We start from the raw sequence: 17,728 nt of genomic DNA, 5'->3' as shown, positions 1-17,728 counted from the left end.
CTACCAACTGAGGCAGCCAGGCACCCCAACAATTTAAGTATAAGTTTAAAGCATAACATGAGAAAGAAAAAAACCCTGTTTCGGGCCTGAGTCTTATTTTGCACAGGCTCCCTCACAAATGTGTGTGGCAGAATGAAGCTCAGGATTTGTGCATGTAACGTGTCACTTCTCACCTGGTCACGAGGTTGGGGGTGGGCAACCTCTGGTTCTCCCTGATTACCTCTAATTGTTGGAGACTTCAGTCCCCCTGAGAGAACTCGGGGACACTGAACAGCCAGCATGGCTTCAGTCAACTTGCAATACTGGCTTTTTTAGGCTTGTTGCCCCAAGAATGTTCTAGAAATGTGCTTTTCTTGGTGCAAAGCTTTCCACTTGGATTTGCTGAAAGACATTATTTACCCACAACTGACTCTGGTTCTAGGTAAAGAAGCAAACTCACCATGAAGGGGTCGCAGGAACGTTCTGGGGGAGCAGAGGGAGTGCTCTCATACAAGGGATTTGGTATATTCTCAGGCTGCTGCTTCCCAAGAGCTGCAACGTTGATATCCTCTTCGGACTGCTCAGAAAGACAAGCAGAGGCTAGAGCCAAGATGTCCCCAGGGCAGGAGCGGCTCATTCAAGCCAGCAGGAAAAGCCAGCCATGCCCCACCTCCCCCTCCGGGAGCTTTGTCTTTGTAACAGTCCTTGACTGGGACCAACATGCACCACTCGGAAATGTTCAGCGCAGTGACTCAATCTGTCCGTCCAGGTGTCACCACCACCCAAATCAGTGTGTAGGGTGTTTCCCATCCCCTCCCCCTTCCCCAGGAAGTGTCCTCACGCCTGTGCCCGCCAGTACCCAATTCCAGCCAGGGTAACTGCTATTCCGACTTTCATCACCCTGGAGTGGTTTTCCCTGTCCTTGAACTTGACATAAAAGGGCTCATACAGCATGCACACTGTTGGTAAAAGTCCTGGAGCTTATTAATAGGCAGGTGACCTGTTATGAGGAACCGGCCTGCCACCGGGGCTCTGCACCGTCTTCACCAGGCAGGTGTGGGGGCAGCCGGGGCACAGGGTGGGCCGGGCGGGGGCAGAAGGCACATGAGGGAAGGTGCTCAGCCGTGGGGTCGCTGCCAAGCCCAGTCCCCAGAGTTACCTATCCCCTGCTCAGCCAAGACCTGCTGACCCACATTGGGCCCAGCAGTTCAAACGGGGTGACATCTGAGGCTGGCTGCACCGTGGGGCCTGACTGTGCAGGTCCCGACCCTGTCCTCCACCCCCAGAGTCAGCCGGCCTTGAAGCCCCCACCGATCACAGTGGGTGCTTGTCTCCCGACTCCTCCAAGGTGAGCGACCTTCCGGGCGTCTGGTGAATGTGCCTCCAAGCCAGACCCCTGCACGGAGGCTCCGAGAGCCAGTGCTGCTGGCAGCCCATCGCCCTCCTCACCGAAGCCCCCTTCGGCCGGGAAGAAGGGCTTACGGCTGCACCGTGGCTCCTGTCCCAGCCGGAGACCCCCCAGGACGTGGGGGGTGCGCACCGAGCCCCCAGCTACCGGGTGAGCTCAGTGAAGCCACCGGTCAGCTGAAGGAGCCCAGAGCCAGGGGCTGGAGTGCAGAGAGCGCCCCACCACCATGCTCCCGTGTTTCTCTCTCTCACCTCAAAATGCTGGAAGCCAATTGTTCTCCGGTTTAGTCGAAAGTAAGAATAGGCAGCCAAAGCGGCGGCTCCGACGATCAGGATGGAGGCAAAGAATATCCCTGTTCCCAAGCCAGCGTGGACTGAGGCCTGCACACAGAAAGGGGAGGCGGTGATGCTTAACACGGTGCCTTCCGAGGAGAGGGGTGCCTTCTGGAGCCCACCCCATTCTTGCTGGCCTGAGGCATCTTGGGGGCCAGTTGGGATAAAAATAAAGATAAGACAGGTAACCTGTATTTAGCCCTTGCCACTGCCAAGGTCTGTTCTTTTTTTTTTTTTTTTTTTTTTTTTTTAATTTTTTTTTTCAACGTTTTTTATTTATTTTTGGGACAGAGAGAGAGACAGAGCATGAACGGGGGAGGGGCAGAGAGAGAGGGAGACACAGAATCGGAAACAGGCTCCAGGCTCCAGGCTCCGAGCCATCAGCCCAGAGCCTGACGCGGGGCTCGAACTCACGGACCGCGAGATCGTGACCTGGCTGAAGTCGGACGCTCAACCGACTGCGCCACCCAGGCGCCCCTGCCAAGGTCTGTTCTAAGGCCTTTCCAGTTAAACCTAGAATAGTTCCAAGAGATAGGGAGTTATTACTGTTTCTGTGTTTACATGGTTGGGAGGGGTGCGGTGGTGAGGCACAGAGAGGGTAAGTGCTTGCCCAATATCATACAGCCAAAGAGGAGTAGAGGTGGGCTTTGAACCCAGCCTAGCTTTGGAGCTTGTGCAGTTCCCCAGTGTGCTATGGCGCTTCTCAGTAGCCAGCTGGGCTCACCTCTCCCTCACACTTTTATTTATTGTTTTAATTTTTTTTAATGTTTATTTTTGAGACAGAGAGAGACAGAGCATAAGCAAGGGAGGGGAGAGAGAGAGATAGACACAGAATTGGAAGCAGGCTCCAGGCTGTCAGCACAGAGCCTGACGTGGGGCTCGAACTCGTCAACTGCGAGATCATGACCTGAGCTGAAGTCAGACGCTCAATCGACTGAGCCACCCAGGCGCCCCTCCCTCACACTTTCAGAAAGCAGAATACTGACACCATCAACCAGCCAACCAACCCTTATAGAGCCCGTGCTGTGTGCCAGGGACTATCCTAATTATTTTGTATTTTTGACTCGTAGTTCTCCCAAGAACCTGGAGGTAGGCATTATGGCTCCCATTTTGCAGATGAGAAAAATGGGGTTCAGGATGTTCTGGGATTTGTCAAGGGTTGCATAGCTGAAGAAGTGGAGGGGCCAAACCAGAGCTCAGGATTTCTTAGTCCCCTTCCAGTGGCTTCTCTATTGGCCCATTCATTCAACAAATATTAACGGTGGCAGGGGTTATGTTGCTGACGTGCGGGAGCAGGAGTGAGATGAACCAGGGCCTTGGATCCCTGAGGCCAGCCGCCGTGGATGTGGGAGGCTCCTCCGGTCTCCAGAGGAAAGGAAACAGGGCTTCTAGGGACAGTTTGCCTCTTAGGGAATGGACGCCGGACCCCTTGCCAGGAACCCTGGATACTCACCAGTGGGGCGGGGGGTGCCTTTAAAGGCCTGGAAATGACATGAATGATCCCATTGGAGGCAAAGATGTCCCACTGAAGAATGGCTCTTCCGTCGACAAACCTGGTCTCCTGGGGAAATGAGAGGAGGAGAGAGGGAAAGGAGAGGAAATGAGAGGAGGGCTGGCGGAGATCTGTGGCCATCTGCCTCTTTTCCCCACGCGGGCAGCCCCTCCATGGAAGGAAGTCGCTCAGTTTCTCCGAGGTCCTGCAGTCTGCGTGTCAGACCTGTTGCTACCGACAGGCAGCGCAGGACTTCTGCTCACCATCTGGACAGCCCAGAACACATTAGTTGCCCTTGGGCCGAAAGGCAGATCTAATGGCTGCAGGGAACCCTAGGGGCCAGCCTGTACCGCCTGCTTGTCTAAGAGATAAGAGCTCAGAAGGAAAATGGTTTATCTAAGACCATCTGGGTAACAAATGGCAAACCCTGAGCCTCCGAACTTCGGGTCCACTGCTCTACGCACCACCCCGGGCTGTTAGAAAATGGATTTTCAAGTGATCTAGTCCCCTGCTAGTCAGAGCGTGATCTACTGTCTTGTGGTGGTGCGTATCACTGAGAGTTCATTAGAAATGTGGAAACTGAGGTCCCCACGCCCCACCTACTGAATTCGGATCTGCATCTTCCCAAGTCTCTAGGTGATTAAATGCACCTTAAAATTTGAGTAACCCTGGTCTAAACCACTAATCTTCAAGCCATTTGTCAGGTAAAGATGACAAAGCAACACTCTTTGGGCACTTGCCCCACGTCATGAACGACTGTCACACGCTGCGAGCGTTAATCCACGGACTCCTCACAAGTGCCTGTGATTCCAGTGCCACGGCGGTCACGGTCACCACTACCGCCACCACTAGTCACCATCACCATCATCACCGTCAGTGTCACCACGTTAGTCGTCAAAACTGACGCCATCACCACTATCGTCCAAATGCCATCGTAACCGCCATCATCGTCACCGCCATCATCACCCTCACGATCGTCGTCGATATCCCCATCGCTGTCATCACCACTATCATCAGCGCCACCATCAGGAGACAGAGGCGGAGAGTCAGAGAGCTTTAAGAACGGCTTCATGTCAAGTTCCTCACTCATTACCAGCTTCTGGGGCTGGCGGTCAGCAGCAATTTGCCTGTCAAGGGGCAGGGGCTGCCTAAGGGCGTGGTGTGCTACCAGGTGCAGCTAATACCTTCCCTAGACTGCAGGTTTAGAGTTTATGCCCGGTCCGCGTACTAGTCGCCAGCTATTAAGCACCTACTGTATGCTAAGAGCTTTGCATGTATTATCTCCAGTTCTGCCAGGAAATCCAGAAGATGTCTCATACCAGTTGTTGCTGGTCCTGGCTAGAGGAGATGAGCAGCTGGCTTCCCAGCTTAGTTTGCAGGACGGTACCGTTGACAAGATCTTCGTAAAAAAAGACGCTGACATTGGCGAGGTGGTGCTCGATGTCCCGCCCAGACAGCGTCTGAGAGGAAAGGAGAAACACGAGAATGGTCTGTAGAAGTCAAGCAATTTTGTCTTTAATAATAAGGATGACCCAGGAAAAAGAAATCGCTTCTCATGGCCTTGGTTTTCTGCCTCCGTGTGGAGGTAAGGAATGTCAGGTTTTTCTCAGGCTTCTGCTCGTCTGGGCTCTCGGCCAGAGGCTCACACGTGGCTAGGCTGTGGCACCGAATGTCATGTTCGTGAAGACTGGGTCTTGAGTGGGTAACAGGGGGCCGAGCTACACTCCTCTCAGCCCTTGGGTGGGCCGGGGCCGGCGGGGGGGGGGGTGCTGTCAGAGCCTGCCGCCAGCCACCTGTGTGGAACTGCCAATCCCTCGGTGACGTGTCGGACGTTAGTGTGGCAGACTGGTGACATCAGCGACTCTGGTTGTTCCCCCTCCTGCATTCTTGCCCTTCGCCTTAGAACTCTGAGTGCTCCCCACTCTGACTTTGGGCTCAGCCACATGATCCGTCCGGGCTAGGGGCACGTCAGCCAATGTGACCGACGGGGGGCTCGGAAAGCGCTGGCAGGACTGGGCTCACTCCTGATTACCGCTTCCTGCCAGCACCACCAGGACATGCCCGGGCTGGTCTGCTGGAGGACAGGTGGCCCGTGGGGCAGAGGCCCAGGCAGGTCGGCCTCGGCCAGCCGACAGCCAGGCCATCATAGACACGTGAACATGCCTGGCCGAGACCAGACCCGCCAGTTGACCCGTGGACGTGTGAGCTGTGTAAATGTGCGGCCACTGAGTTTTGGGGTGACTTGTGGTGATAGATACTGATACTGTCTAGAAGTACTTGTCTAAGGCACAGACACCAGGCACCGCCTCACCTCGTTTTCCCCCAGCCCGCCGTTCTGTGGCACAAAGAGGGTGCTGCGGATCGATAGGTCAGTCAGGTGTTTCAGAAATGCCCGGCCTCTGGCCGAGCTGTTGGAATAGGCCAGCACTTCCTGGGGAGAGGAAAGACCGATCGGTCCTGGTGTGCAGGGTTGTGGGGCACCACCCATCCCGGACCCTTCCTGACGTTGGCCCCCGCTCAGGCTGCGTTTCTTCTGACTGCCTCTCCGGAGAGCCTTAGGGGCACTTTTTCTTTCCTCAGTGAAACCTATGGGCGTAAGTCACAGCCACATCACAAATAAATAAGTTTATTCATTTATTTTGAGTGGGGTTGAAGCAGAGAGAGAGGGAGAGAGACAGAATCCCAAGCAGGCTCTATGCTGTCAGCGCAGAGCCCGATGTGGGGCTCAAACCCACAAACCGTGAGATCATGACCTGAGCCAAAATCAAGAGATGGAAGTTCAACCTGCTGTGGCAGCCAGGCGCCCCCACAGACCATTCTTAACTTGGCCGCCTGTGCAGTCCTTTGACACATGAGGTCGAATCTTATTGAAACCTTGCAATGGTCTGCATTTCACTCAGAGGAAAAGCCAAAGGCCTTACAATGGCCCAGGAGGCCCAACCCATCTGGACCCTGTTGCGGGGCCCCGCTGGCCTCCCTTTCCCTCTGCTCCAGCCACACTGGCTTCCTTGCTTTTCTTCAGACTTGTGCAGCACACTCTTGCCTTTCATCCTTTGCCCGGTTGTTCCTTCTGCCTGGAATGTTCTTGCCTCAGATCTGCGTGGCTAACTCCCTTTCTTCCAATCACTCTTTCCTCAAATGTCATCTTCCCACCGAGGCCTTCCCTTATCACTCTGCAAAATGGGCACCCACAGTATATATAATCACCTTCTAGTACTCAATACTATTTACTTATTCTGTTTACTGTTTACTTTGTGTGTCTGTTTGGTTCACTGATATATCGCAAGCACGTGGTAAGCAGTCGCAAATACTTGCTGAAACATTATAAGAACTACGTAGTTCAACTTTGCCATTGTGTTGACAGGGCTACTGAAGCCCAGAGAAGTTACGGACACACAGCCAGTGGGTTTTGTTCTGACACTGTTTTCTCTGAAATGTTGGCACAAGCCAAGCCCATGCACCACAGCAACATGAGTTTGAGTGTTTGTCTTTGGTGCGTTTATGGTAATCCTGAATGTCAGAACCGTTAGATAGATACTGTTTGGTCTATGGATAATGACTCACCATTTTGGAGCTCTTGGTTTAACTTCTGTCCTGATCCTGTAAGCCCTATACTTATGCCCAGTCCCCTCTCCTTGGCTGTGCCCTTGACCTTGGGAAGCCTCAGTTTCTTCATCTACAAAATGGGGATAATAGCAGAAGTGACCTCACGAGGTCGCGTGAGAATTTATTCGTACTGACAAGTGTTTAGCGAGCACCTTCTATATGCCAGCCACAAGGCAGAGAAACTCCTTTCCCTTAGGGAGCTCACGTTCTGTGGACTGAGTTATAAGTGCTCTGAAAGGGTTCATACATGCACAGTGCAAAGTAAACGCTCAAGAACTGTTAGCTATTCTTGTTCTTTTTCTTAGCTTTGTTCTTTGATCAGTCAGCACCAAATCCTTCTCCAACTGGAGCTTTCTCTTCATTAGGCCTAACTTGTAGAATACTGAAGTGACTGTAAGTGCAACGCTAAGTGCGAGTTGAAAGTTGACTCCACGTTGGTAATTTGGCTCACTGTCTGATCACCAGGTAGGCCCCACTAACTGTGCCCTGCCCTGTCCTCGAAGACAAGAGAGTGTCTCATTCCTGCAGATCAGACTCTTAAGCTGCTCTGGATGCAAAAAGAGACCATGCCAGCTAGCCCCAGTGTGGCAGTTTCCACGGGCTGGCCACAGTCTAAGTGCGTTACAAATACTAGCTCATTGATGAGGCTGGTGCTGTCATCCTCTCCATTTCCTCCATCCTGAGGAAACTGAGGCCCAGAGAGGAAAGTAACTTGTTGAAGGTGGTGCAAGTAAGTGGCAAACCCAAGCTTCAAGTTCTGGCAATGTGGTCCACTGCCCGTGCTCTTAACCATGACCGAGAGCCTTTGGCTTCTTTCAAGGACTTGCCTCTGTACTAACTGCCTTCCTCCCCTGAGGCAACCCAAGCAGACGCGGTACGTACCCTCAGGAAGTTTGTCAGCGAGGGGAAGGACATCAGGACCTGCAACAGATTCCCACTGCACGAGAAGCCATCTCCCACGTAGCCAACCTTACAGGTGCAATTCACATCTGGAGGGCAGGGGTACACAGGGTCCCCCTCTGGTGAGGCAGGGGCCGCGGCGGCTCCAGCTCACCCTTGGGGATTGGCTGGCAAGGCTGAGGGTTGCTCAGCGGCTACGTGGCCAGAATCGGAAGCGTAGCTGGGGTGGTTACCTTTCATCCGATAGCAGAAGACGTCCCACGTTTCACTCTTGTTGTTTCTTGGTCCATAGTCTATAATTCCAACGACACCGGAGCCACAGTTCTGGGAGGAATAGGCTGTGGGGTAAGCAACCCGCCCGCTCTCCAGCCAGCCTGCAGAACACAGGTGGTACTTGGCCTGTGGGGGACACACGCGGCGGTGATCAGTGGGTCAGCTACAGTTGAGTGTTTGGTGTGAGGTCCTCTGCCTCATGTCTGATCCTCCCATCGGACTGTAAACTCCATGGAGCCAGGGTGATGGCTCATTTTGTCTATTGTACCCCTGTGCCTGGAACACAGTAGGTTCTCATTAAATTGTTCTTGATCAATTCATTGAATGGATGAAAGCGGTACTCTTTTTTTCTTAGAGGGACCCACGTCCTTCACACTCATTTCTCTTCTGTCCGTTCTTGAATTAAGATTTCCTATCAGTCATCTCCTACCTGGTTGTATCCGAGAGCTGGGGCAACCCCCTCTTATGACCTTCACAGCCCCTCCAGACATTTCGGAGAAGCTCGGCTGTTTTGTGGGTTCGGGGAGCTCGTCGGCCTGTGGTTATTGATCTCTTTCTGGTTTTTAGCTGTGACACATGCGCTCCCAGTCTGTGCTTCTGCCTTGGTGGATGAATGTCATGGCAGAGAACAGACGTCTGGAGTAAGGGCTGCATCTGAATACCGGGTCTGCCACCTCTTGGCTGGCTGACACCGGGCACATTACTTAACCTTTCAGGGTCTCGGTTGCCCTGTCTGTAAAATGGGAGGAGTGACACCTACTTCCAGGGATGCTGTATAGATGGATGGTATTGCCAACAAAGCACCTGCACAGCTCGTGCCACGTAGTACGTGCCCAGTGGACATGACACGTTGATAGTATTGCTCTAGGAGGACCCTGCATTCCCCTCCAAGAAGGCAACAGCCCAAGTCTCCCTCACGCTAAGAAGAGGCTGCACCCTGTCCCCTGTAGCCCCTGCCTGCATGGTACCCACGAACTGGGGACCACCTTCTGAGCGTAGGAGAGCTGGTTGTAGGTTGCCATGGTCGCGGCTTCGTTGGCACAGGCCTCTTTGGCTTTGTCAAAGGTCAACTTATACTGGCCCAGTGGGGAGCGTAGATGGAACACTCCAACGGTGGCGTCTAGAGAGGAAAAGAGAGGAATTGTCCAGGTCAGCCGCCTGGTGGACAGGACTTCCAGCAAAGAGCTCTCAAAGCCGAAGGCCAGCCATATCCCAGAGCCACTCCCCTTCCAGGGATGTCGAAACACAGCATTTAAAGTATCTATCTCTTTTCTGCAAACTGGTGCAGCCACTCTGGAAAACAGTATGGAAGTTCCTCCAAAAATTAAAATATGAACTACCCTATGACCCAGCAATTGCACTACTAAGTATTTATCCAAAGGATAGAAAATGCTGACTCAAAGGGGCACATGCACCCCGATGTTTATAGCAGCGCTATCAACGATAGCCTAATTATAAAAATAGCACGTTATTGTAGAAATTTGGGCAATACAGAAAAGAAAAGAAATAAACAAAAATCACCTATAATCTTACCCCCTAAAAATAATTTACTCCATGGCTAAATTTTGGTGTACTTCCCCTAAAGAATTTTTACTTTCTTTTGGTGACTTTTTATTTCGATATAATTTCATACTCTTCTAGTCTTTTTACCTCTGTGTTTACATGTCATATACATTACAAATGTGGTTGCATACTGCATATAGAGTTTTTAGAAGTCTTTTTATTTTTTATTATTATTTTTTAAGTTTTTATTTATTTATTTTGAGGGAAAGAATGAGGAGAGGAGGGGTGGGGGGGTACAGAGGATCCAAAGTGGGCTTTGTACTGACAGTAGAGAGCCCAAAGCAGGGCTTGAACTCACAGACTGTGAGATCATGACCTAAGGCAAAGTTGGAAGCTTAACCAACTGAGCCACCCAGGTGCCCCCAGAAATCTTTTTTTTTTTAAACTTAACATTAAATCATGATGATTTCCCCATATTATAAATTTTCTTGGGCAACATGATTTCCCCCTCAATACTTAAAATTTAATAATTTTTGTGAACTTTACAGACATGAAAGTTTTTGCCAAGGACTCTATGTTTTTGATTGCCACTATGCCCTTAAAAAGGTTTTCTAGCCATTTCTCCCCTAAGATACTGAAAGATTTATCATGTTTACTGGCTGATATTTTAGCCAGACAAGGAATGCAGAGACCACAAGTAGTTCAAGAACCAAGTCACGTTTTTACACTGTCAAGTTCATTATCAAATGCCACAAAAAGGGCACTTTCTTCCCCCAAAAAAGAGCTGAGTTCAAGATCTTCTTTGACTCTAGCCTAGTAGCACGATCCACAGGCTACATGATCCTGTCAGCCTTGGGTCTGAAATGCAAGCACTTAACAGCATAACAGCTTGGGTAACGACGGATAACCTTGTCTTCTAACTAAGACAACACGATTCGTAACAGTGCATTTGAGTGGACGCGTAACAGTATATTTGATCATCCTTTAGTGTTAGATATATGTTATTTATAATCTTTTATGATGTGAAATAATGCTGAGATGGTACGTTTATCTTTATTCCCTCCTTAGTTTGTTTCTGGAGGATGGGTTCCCTGAAATGGAGCTACCGAGTCTTGGCATGAATTTAAAACAATTTTTTTAGCTTTTTGTTAAGTTTATATTTATTTATTTTGAGGCAGGGGGAGGGGCAGAGAGAGAGAGAATCCCAAGCAGGCTCCGTGCTGTCAGCTCAGAGCCCAGCGTGGGGCTCAAACTCATGAACCGTGAGAGCACAACCTGAGATGAAATCAAGGGCAGGACGCTTAACCGACAGAGCCACCCAGGCGCCGTAGAGCATGAATTATTTTAAGGCTCTCAGCACACACTGTCACATTGGTTGCCGCAAAGGCTGCACCGGTCTGCCCTCCTCTGACCCGGGAGAACGGGCACATCCTTCTGAGTGTGGGATGGCTCTGTAACTGTGCCACAGGGAAAGCTGGGGCCTTAGCCCAGTGCCATCCTGTCTTGCTAAGGGTAACCGCTCAGCTACAACAGAAGGTGGGTCCAATATGATACCTGGTCACTTAGTAACACCGCCAACACTTTCTTGGCATTCATGAGCCAGCAGAAGAGAAGAGCCCCCTGGAGAAGATGGATGAACTGAATAAGTTTCCACCTGTGATTGAGCCATGGAACAGGCAGGGCTGGCCGAATGGATCGTGTCCTCCAGAAACAAGCCAAGCACCTTCTAGACTTCCTACTTCTTGAGGCAAATGACCCACAGATCAACGTCCCGGTTCCAGCTGCTCGTTTTGGCCCCCATCCTAAACAGCAATTGCCTGTAGAATCTCTCTGCTTGGCAGTTTTACCTTGAACACAGAATGTCCCCAATGGAGCTTCCAAACTTTGTGCCATGTTCCCTCCCATCTGCTTTAACCCAACCACCATTGGGTTTGCTCTCTCGAGATCGAAGCCTTACGTGACTGACTTGTCCGCACTCTCTATGCCCACTGCGTGCCTGAGCTCACCCCTCTTCCCAGGCGAGACCCTGTTACCTTGAGGTCATTGCCTTGACAACTTTCAAGTCTCTGCCACAGTCCCAGGCCTCTATTAAGCTTCTCTGAAGACTCCCTCTCTCATCTTACCTAGAGATCTCTCCCATCCCTGACTATTCTTTGAAATATTGTGGTGAATATACATAACATAACAATGTGCTTTTTTGACCATTTTAAGTGTGTAATTCAGTGGTATTAAGTAGATCTACAATGTCATGCAATCATCGCCACTATCCATTTCTAGAATGTCTCCATCATTCCAACCAGAAACTCGGTCTGCATTAAATAATGACTCTCCACCCTCCTCCCTGCAGCCCCTCGTAACCTCTATTCTACTTTGTCTCTATGAATTTGCCCGTTATAAATACCTTATATATGTCCACAATATTTATCCTGTTGTGTCTCGTTTATTTCACATGGCATAATGTTTTCAACTTTCATTCATATCACAGCACATGCCGAAATTTCCTTCTGGATAATATCCCACTGTATGAATAGGCTACAGTGTGTTTATCCGTTCATTTGCTGATGGTCACTAAGGTTATGTCCATTTTTCGGGGAACATGGGAGTACAAACATCTGTTCGAGTCCCTGCTCTCAATTTTCCTCTATTCTTGCTCTCTCACTGCACTATCCATATGAGATAAACTGCTGTCTTCTGTTTTATTACTTGCCTTTCCTTGTCTTATTAATTTAAAAAATGTCCTCAGCTACATGGGCAATCTCCTTGCAAGGAGACAATATCATATATCCTGTGTATTTCAGTTGCTTACACTTCTTCTATCTCATCCTCAAAAGGGATTTGAGGTGTCTTAGGATTTGATACATGTTTATGGACCACATGCTTGTGTCCCGCCCCTCGCCGTAAATTCATAGGTTGAAATCCTAACTCCCAATATGTTGATGTTAGGAGGTGGGGCCATTGGGAGGCAATTAAGTCGTGAGGGTAAAGGGTAAAGCTCTTTTGTGTGGGATTAGTGTGTGTGTGTGTGTGTGTGTGTGTGTGTGTGTGTGTGTGTGTGTGTTTAAAGTAATCTCTATGCCCAACATGGGGCTTAAACTCATGACCCTCAGATCAAGAGTCACATGCCCTCCTGACTGAGCCAGCCAGGCATCCTGGATTAGTGCCCTTATAAAAGGGACCCCAGAGAGCTTCCTTAGCCTTTATGCTGCATAAGGACACAAGAAGATAGCAGTCTGCAACCCAGAAGAGAGCCCTCCCTAGAACCTGTCCATGCCGGCACCCTATTCTTGGACTTCCAGCCTCCAGAACTGTAAGAAATACATCTCTGTTGTTTATAAGCCATCCAGTCCATGGAACTTTGATGTAGCAGCCCGAATGCACTAAGACAGTACATAACGGGTGTTAAATCAGTAATTATTATTGAGCTATGGAAAAACTGCTTCACTAAAATGACTGTGTCTGTGAAACAAACCCAACCCAGTCAGAGACCTCCCATAAATCCTGATTGGCCAGAGCACATAACGCCCCGAGTTGCTTTCTGAACCACTGAAACCCTCCCTGCGCTGGCTCAGAACTACGTGTGTGGCTGGGTCCTTCGTGGATTTCCTCTGCTAGGTTTCAAGATGCCCTGTTGTCTGAACCTCTACACTTCCTGCTTGGCTTTTTTACTTGACTGCGTGTGGTGATTCTTTCATTACACCTGTGGGCTTATTACAAGCCATTCAAATCATCCTTGGAAGAGAATGCCGTAAATGCCAATCGATGTGTATTATCAAAACAACTGCTAAGAAATTGTATCTTTGTGTGGCAGGGGCTTCCTCTCTGTTGTTAAAGCCTAAACTATGCTCCTTAGATTCAATTCCGATCAATGGTTGCTAAGCAACTTGGGGAAAGGGCGCATCAGGAAAAGTCAGGACGGATGACCTTTGCGCTCCATCCAGGTTCTAAGGCTCAGGGTCCAGATCTGAGTTTATTCCACTCCTCCGCTACGGAAGCCGGCTACCTCCTTGGGCACTGGGTCCTGGGCAATGCCTGGGCTGTTTGGCCGTGGTTTTTCATTGTGTTCCCCTTTGCTTTTGCACAAGTCCCTCCCCCAAGCCTGACAGAGACTAGGGTGCTTTGAGGGGCGCCGGGTGGCTCAGTCGGTTAAGTGTATGACTCTTGATCTCATGGTTTGTGAGTTCGAGCCCCGCGTCGGGCTCTGCACTGAGGGCACGGAGCCCGCGTGGGATTCTGTCTCTCCTTCTGGCTGCCCCTCCCCCGCCAGAGCGCTCGCTCTCCAACAAATAAACATTGAAAACCTTCCCCGAGCCTGACAGAGACCAGGGCGCTTTGGGCCAGCAGCCCCGGCCGCACTGACCTTGGAAGTGGAGGTCGGTGCAGCTGGCAGCGGCATGGCACAGCCCGTTGTCCTGCAAACAGCGGTCCACCGGCAGCCGCTCCGGCTCGCAGTCCAGCCCGTCTCCCACGTAATGACTCTTGCACTCACACCTGTGCTTGCCCTGTGGGGACAGCGGAAAAGATGAGACGCCCCTCTTCTAGGACCCCGGGACCCCTCCACGCTCTGCGGGCCACCATCCAGCACAGGAGATGCTCAGCAGCACCAGGAAAATGCCTCTCCTGTCCAGCAGGAACAAGGTAATGGCCACGTCTCAGGTCCGCACAGGCTCATGAGGAAATGTCATAGCTGAAATGTCACCTCCTCCGAGAGAGCGTCCCTGGCGCATTAAATAAAGCAGCTGTCCCAGCCCTCTCTAGCACACTGGCCCAGTTTATGTGCTGCCCCACTCTTGGTGCTTTCTGAAAGTATCTTGTGCATTTGTCTCTGCACTGGGCATGACCCCCTCCCTCCACCCCTGCATAAGCTCTTTCTTGCTACGTCCCGGCACCTGTGATGGCAGACAGTAAGTGCCTGGTGACCACTTGCTGAATCAGTGAATGATCTCATTTAATCCCCATGACAATTCTGTGAGGGCTGTATTATTATTAGGCTCACTTAGCAAATGAGGAAACTGACACTCGGAGAAAGTAAGTAGCCAGCCCCGGGCCACAGAGTGTTAAGTCTGGGAGCTAAGGCTCAGGGAGGGACTCCAAGTTCAATAACGGACTTTATTGTCCACCATCTTCTCTTGCCAATGGATAAACAGGGCACCAGGGCACGGATTCCACTCTCCATATACATTTAAATTTATTTATTTTGTGTGTGTGTGTGTGTGTGTGTGTGTGTGTGTGTGTGTGTGTGAGAGAGAGAGAGAGAGAGAGAGCGAGCAAGCATGCATGCAGGGGGAAGGACAAAGAGAGAGAGAGAGAATTCTAAGCAGGCTCTGCGCTGACACAGTGCAGAATCTAATGTGGGCCTTGAACTCACAAACTGTGGGATCATGACCTGAGCTGAAATCAAGAGTCAGACGCCCAACCGGCTGAGCCACCCAGGCGCCCCCGATTCCACTCTAAAAAGCCTTGGGTGAGGGCGTGAACCTGCACTTTTCCTGCTACTTCTCACCAACATTTTTTGTTTTAATAAACTTTTAATTTTGGATAGTTTTAAATTTATAGAAAAGTTGCAAAGATAGCAGAAAGAGTTGCCATATACTCTTCACCAGGTTCCCCTACCTTGCCTTCTTAGATAACCATAGCACATTGGTCAAAACTAAGAAGTTAACGGTGGCACATTGCTATTAACTAAACAATAGGCTTTATGTGGATTTCACCAGTTTCCCCCTAATGTCCTCTTTCTGCTTAGAATGCCACTTTGCATTTAGCCTGCAGACCTAGCAACACACGCACTGAGGCGGGAAGGAAGTTGAGGAAGAGGCCGAACATTAAGTGAGGTGAAGCCAGGCTGAACAAGGTGCAGAAGGGCTCCCATCCTGGGGGCGGGGGGTGGGGAGGGACGAGAGACTCACCGGGCCGGTCATCTTGCAGGTGGCATGCTCATGACACCCTCCGTTGAGGCCGTCGGCGCAGGGGTCTATCTCTATGCAGCTGCGGCCGTCCCCCTTGTAGCCCTTCTGACAGCTGCAGGAGACCCTCGTGCCCTTCTGGGAACACTTGGCGACCTTAGCACAGCCCCCGTTGTTCTGTTTGCAGAAATCCACAACTGCAGGAGCAGAGGGGAGACAGCTCATTTAAGCACTGTCTGTGCAAGGTGGGCTTCAGATGGGGGCATGGGCAGCCCTGGGATCAGTGGCGTTGGGACGTAAATGGTCCCCGACATATTGGGGCCTTCTTTCCCCATGCCCAGTGGCCTCTGTGCTAGCCTTTGCAAACACTGGTATCCCATGGCTGATACCCTCAAAGACCAGGCCTGATGATATCCGCCTACCTCTGGCCCCTTTGTCATATACCTCTAGGCTCCATTTTGGTAGTAGTTTTAATGTTAGGACAGTTTGTGTGTGTGTGTGTGTGTGTGTGTGTGTGTGTGTGTATGCGTGTGCAGAGTTAGTGCACTCTTGAGTACTTTGTGAGATGGACATCATTACCCCTATTCTACAGATGAACAAACTGAAACACAGAGAATTTAACTGATCTGACAAAGGCAAAACAGTGGTAACGTGGTAGGGCTGGGATTTAAACCCAGGTTGGTCTGGCCCCAAAGTCCATGCATTCCCCACTGTGTTGTGCTACCTGTTAGGACCTTTGTTTTCACCATCTCTCAAATTTCAACCCAATACTAGATTTAAGGGGTAGCTGGAAAGCCATCTGATTTCTCTTGCCTGGCTTTTTGCCTGGAGTCGTGGCAGCCACTTGAGACTTTGAAAGAATAAACATGAGGACAAAAGGCCTTCTCCAGGATAGCAGAGTAGAAAGACTGAACTTGGGTCTTTGGTGCCATTGTTGAGTGACCCACTTCCTGGCTGCCTTGTAGCAGACTACAAAATAGCAGGTATAGCAAGAACTCATTTCTGTAAAGCAAGTATCTCTATTTGAATATTTACTCATGAAAGAAGTTAGAAAGTACATGGGCTGACACTAGTAGGTTTCTCCCAATGTCTATAGTCTCCTTTTTCTACAGCAATGGAGTTTTAGCTGGGCTCATGGCTGCCCCACTGAAGACTACATTTCCCAGGCTCCTTTGCAGCTAGGTCTGCCGGATGATGAGGTTCCAGCCAATGCTATGGGAATAGACAAAATTTTTAGCAACTTCTAGGTGCATCCTTAAAGGGAAAGAAGTTTGCCTCCTTCCTCTCCTTCTCCATCCTGCTGCCTGGGATGTGCTGATGGTACTGATCCTCTCAGGCCAGGCAAGTGAACGATGGCAGAGCAATAAGATAGAAGGAGTCGGGCTCCCAGATGTCCTTTCAGACCTACGTTAGCTCTGGATGCCTCCATTCAAACTATTATATGAGATAAAAATAAACATCTAAACATCTGCCTCGTGTATACCACTGTTCCTTTGGGTCTCCGTGTGGGTGGAGCTGTATCTTAACTACTAAATACAGACATTGCCAAATTCAGAGTGGTTCTCTCCAAGTGATGAGTGTAACTACTAAAAAAAAATTTTTTTTGAATTTTGAGGGGTGGGGTAGGGGCAGAGAGAGAAGGAGACACAGAATCCAAAGCAGGCTCCAGGCTCTGAGCTGTCAGCGCGGAACCCGACACGGGGCACACATCCACAAATCATGAGATCATGACCCGAGCCCAAGTCAGAAGCTTAACCACCTGAGCCACACACGTAGGTGCCCCAGTAAATGTTTTTTTGTTTTTTTTAGTATTATAATATAATTTCTGAATTTTTTTAAAAGTCCAGATTTGTGGAGTTACAAAAACACTATAAAGTAAAGTGCCTCACTTTGAGTCTGTGCAGCGATTTCAAAACAGTGACCTGGGAGGTCGGCAGGTCAAGCATGAGTAAACCCACTAAGGAAACTGAGTCGCAGAGAGGGTAGGTATGGGCAAAATGGCCCAGGCAGGAGTGGAAGGGTCAGGAGGAAGTCCGGGCACTCAGACCACGTCCCGCTCTGCTCCCGCACTGCCCTGCTGTTTCGCACGCGCGGACAGGACTCACCTGTGCATGTTATTCCGTCCCCTTCGTAGCTCAGGTTACACTCACACGTGTTGTTCTCCTTGCAGGTGGCGTCAGCTGAACAAGGAGGCATGCACACTGGGGGCAAAACTGTAAACAAAGAGGTCCCTGTTCATCACGTGCCTGTGGTGGGAAGACGTGGGACCCTCTAAGACTCACTCTCCAGCCTGTCACTGAGTTTCAAAAGTGCCCGCTCACAGTGGGAGCACAGG

At 50.3% G+C, this 17,728-nt stretch overlaps 1 protein-coding gene across 1 annotated transcript in view; it reads right to left on the bottom strand.

Annotated features, from left to right (window-relative positions):
- Nucleotides 1-17,728, bottom strand: part of STAB2 (stabilin 2) — a 163,632-nt gene that overhangs the window by 3,971 nt on the left and 141,933 nt on the right. The window contains exons 58-68 of the mRNA XM_042993052.1: nt 17,499-17,606; nt 15,397-15,590; nt 13,851-13,992; nt 8,977-9,110; nt 7,951-8,116; nt 7,700-7,806; nt 5,523-5,642; nt 4,531-4,671; nt 3,173-3,280; nt 1,639-1,767; nt 440-556 (exon numbers count right to left, since the gene is read on the bottom strand). Of these exons, the coding sequence (XP_042848986.1) occupies nt 440-556; nt 1,639-1,767; nt 3,173-3,280; nt 4,531-4,671; nt 5,523-5,642; nt 7,700-7,806; nt 7,951-8,116; nt 8,977-9,110; nt 13,851-13,992; nt 15,397-15,590; nt 17,499-17,606 (1,466 nt within the window). The remainder of the gene's footprint in view (nt 1-439; nt 557-1,638; nt 1,768-3,172; nt 3,281-4,530; nt 4,672-5,522; nt 5,643-7,699; nt 7,807-7,950; nt 8,117-8,976; nt 9,111-13,850; nt 13,993-15,396; nt 15,591-17,498; nt 17,607-17,728) is intronic.

This window comes from Panthera tigris, chromosome B4 (genome assembly GCF_018350195.1).
Source record: "Panthera tigris isolate Pti1 chromosome B4, P.tigris_Pti1_mat1.1, whole genome shotgun sequence".
Lineage (NCBI taxonomy): Eukaryota > Metazoa > Chordata > Mammalia > Carnivora > Felidae > Panthera > Panthera tigris.
The sequence above is the reverse complement of the archived record's forward strand: the minus strand, read 5'-3'. Positions and strand labels throughout refer to the sequence as shown.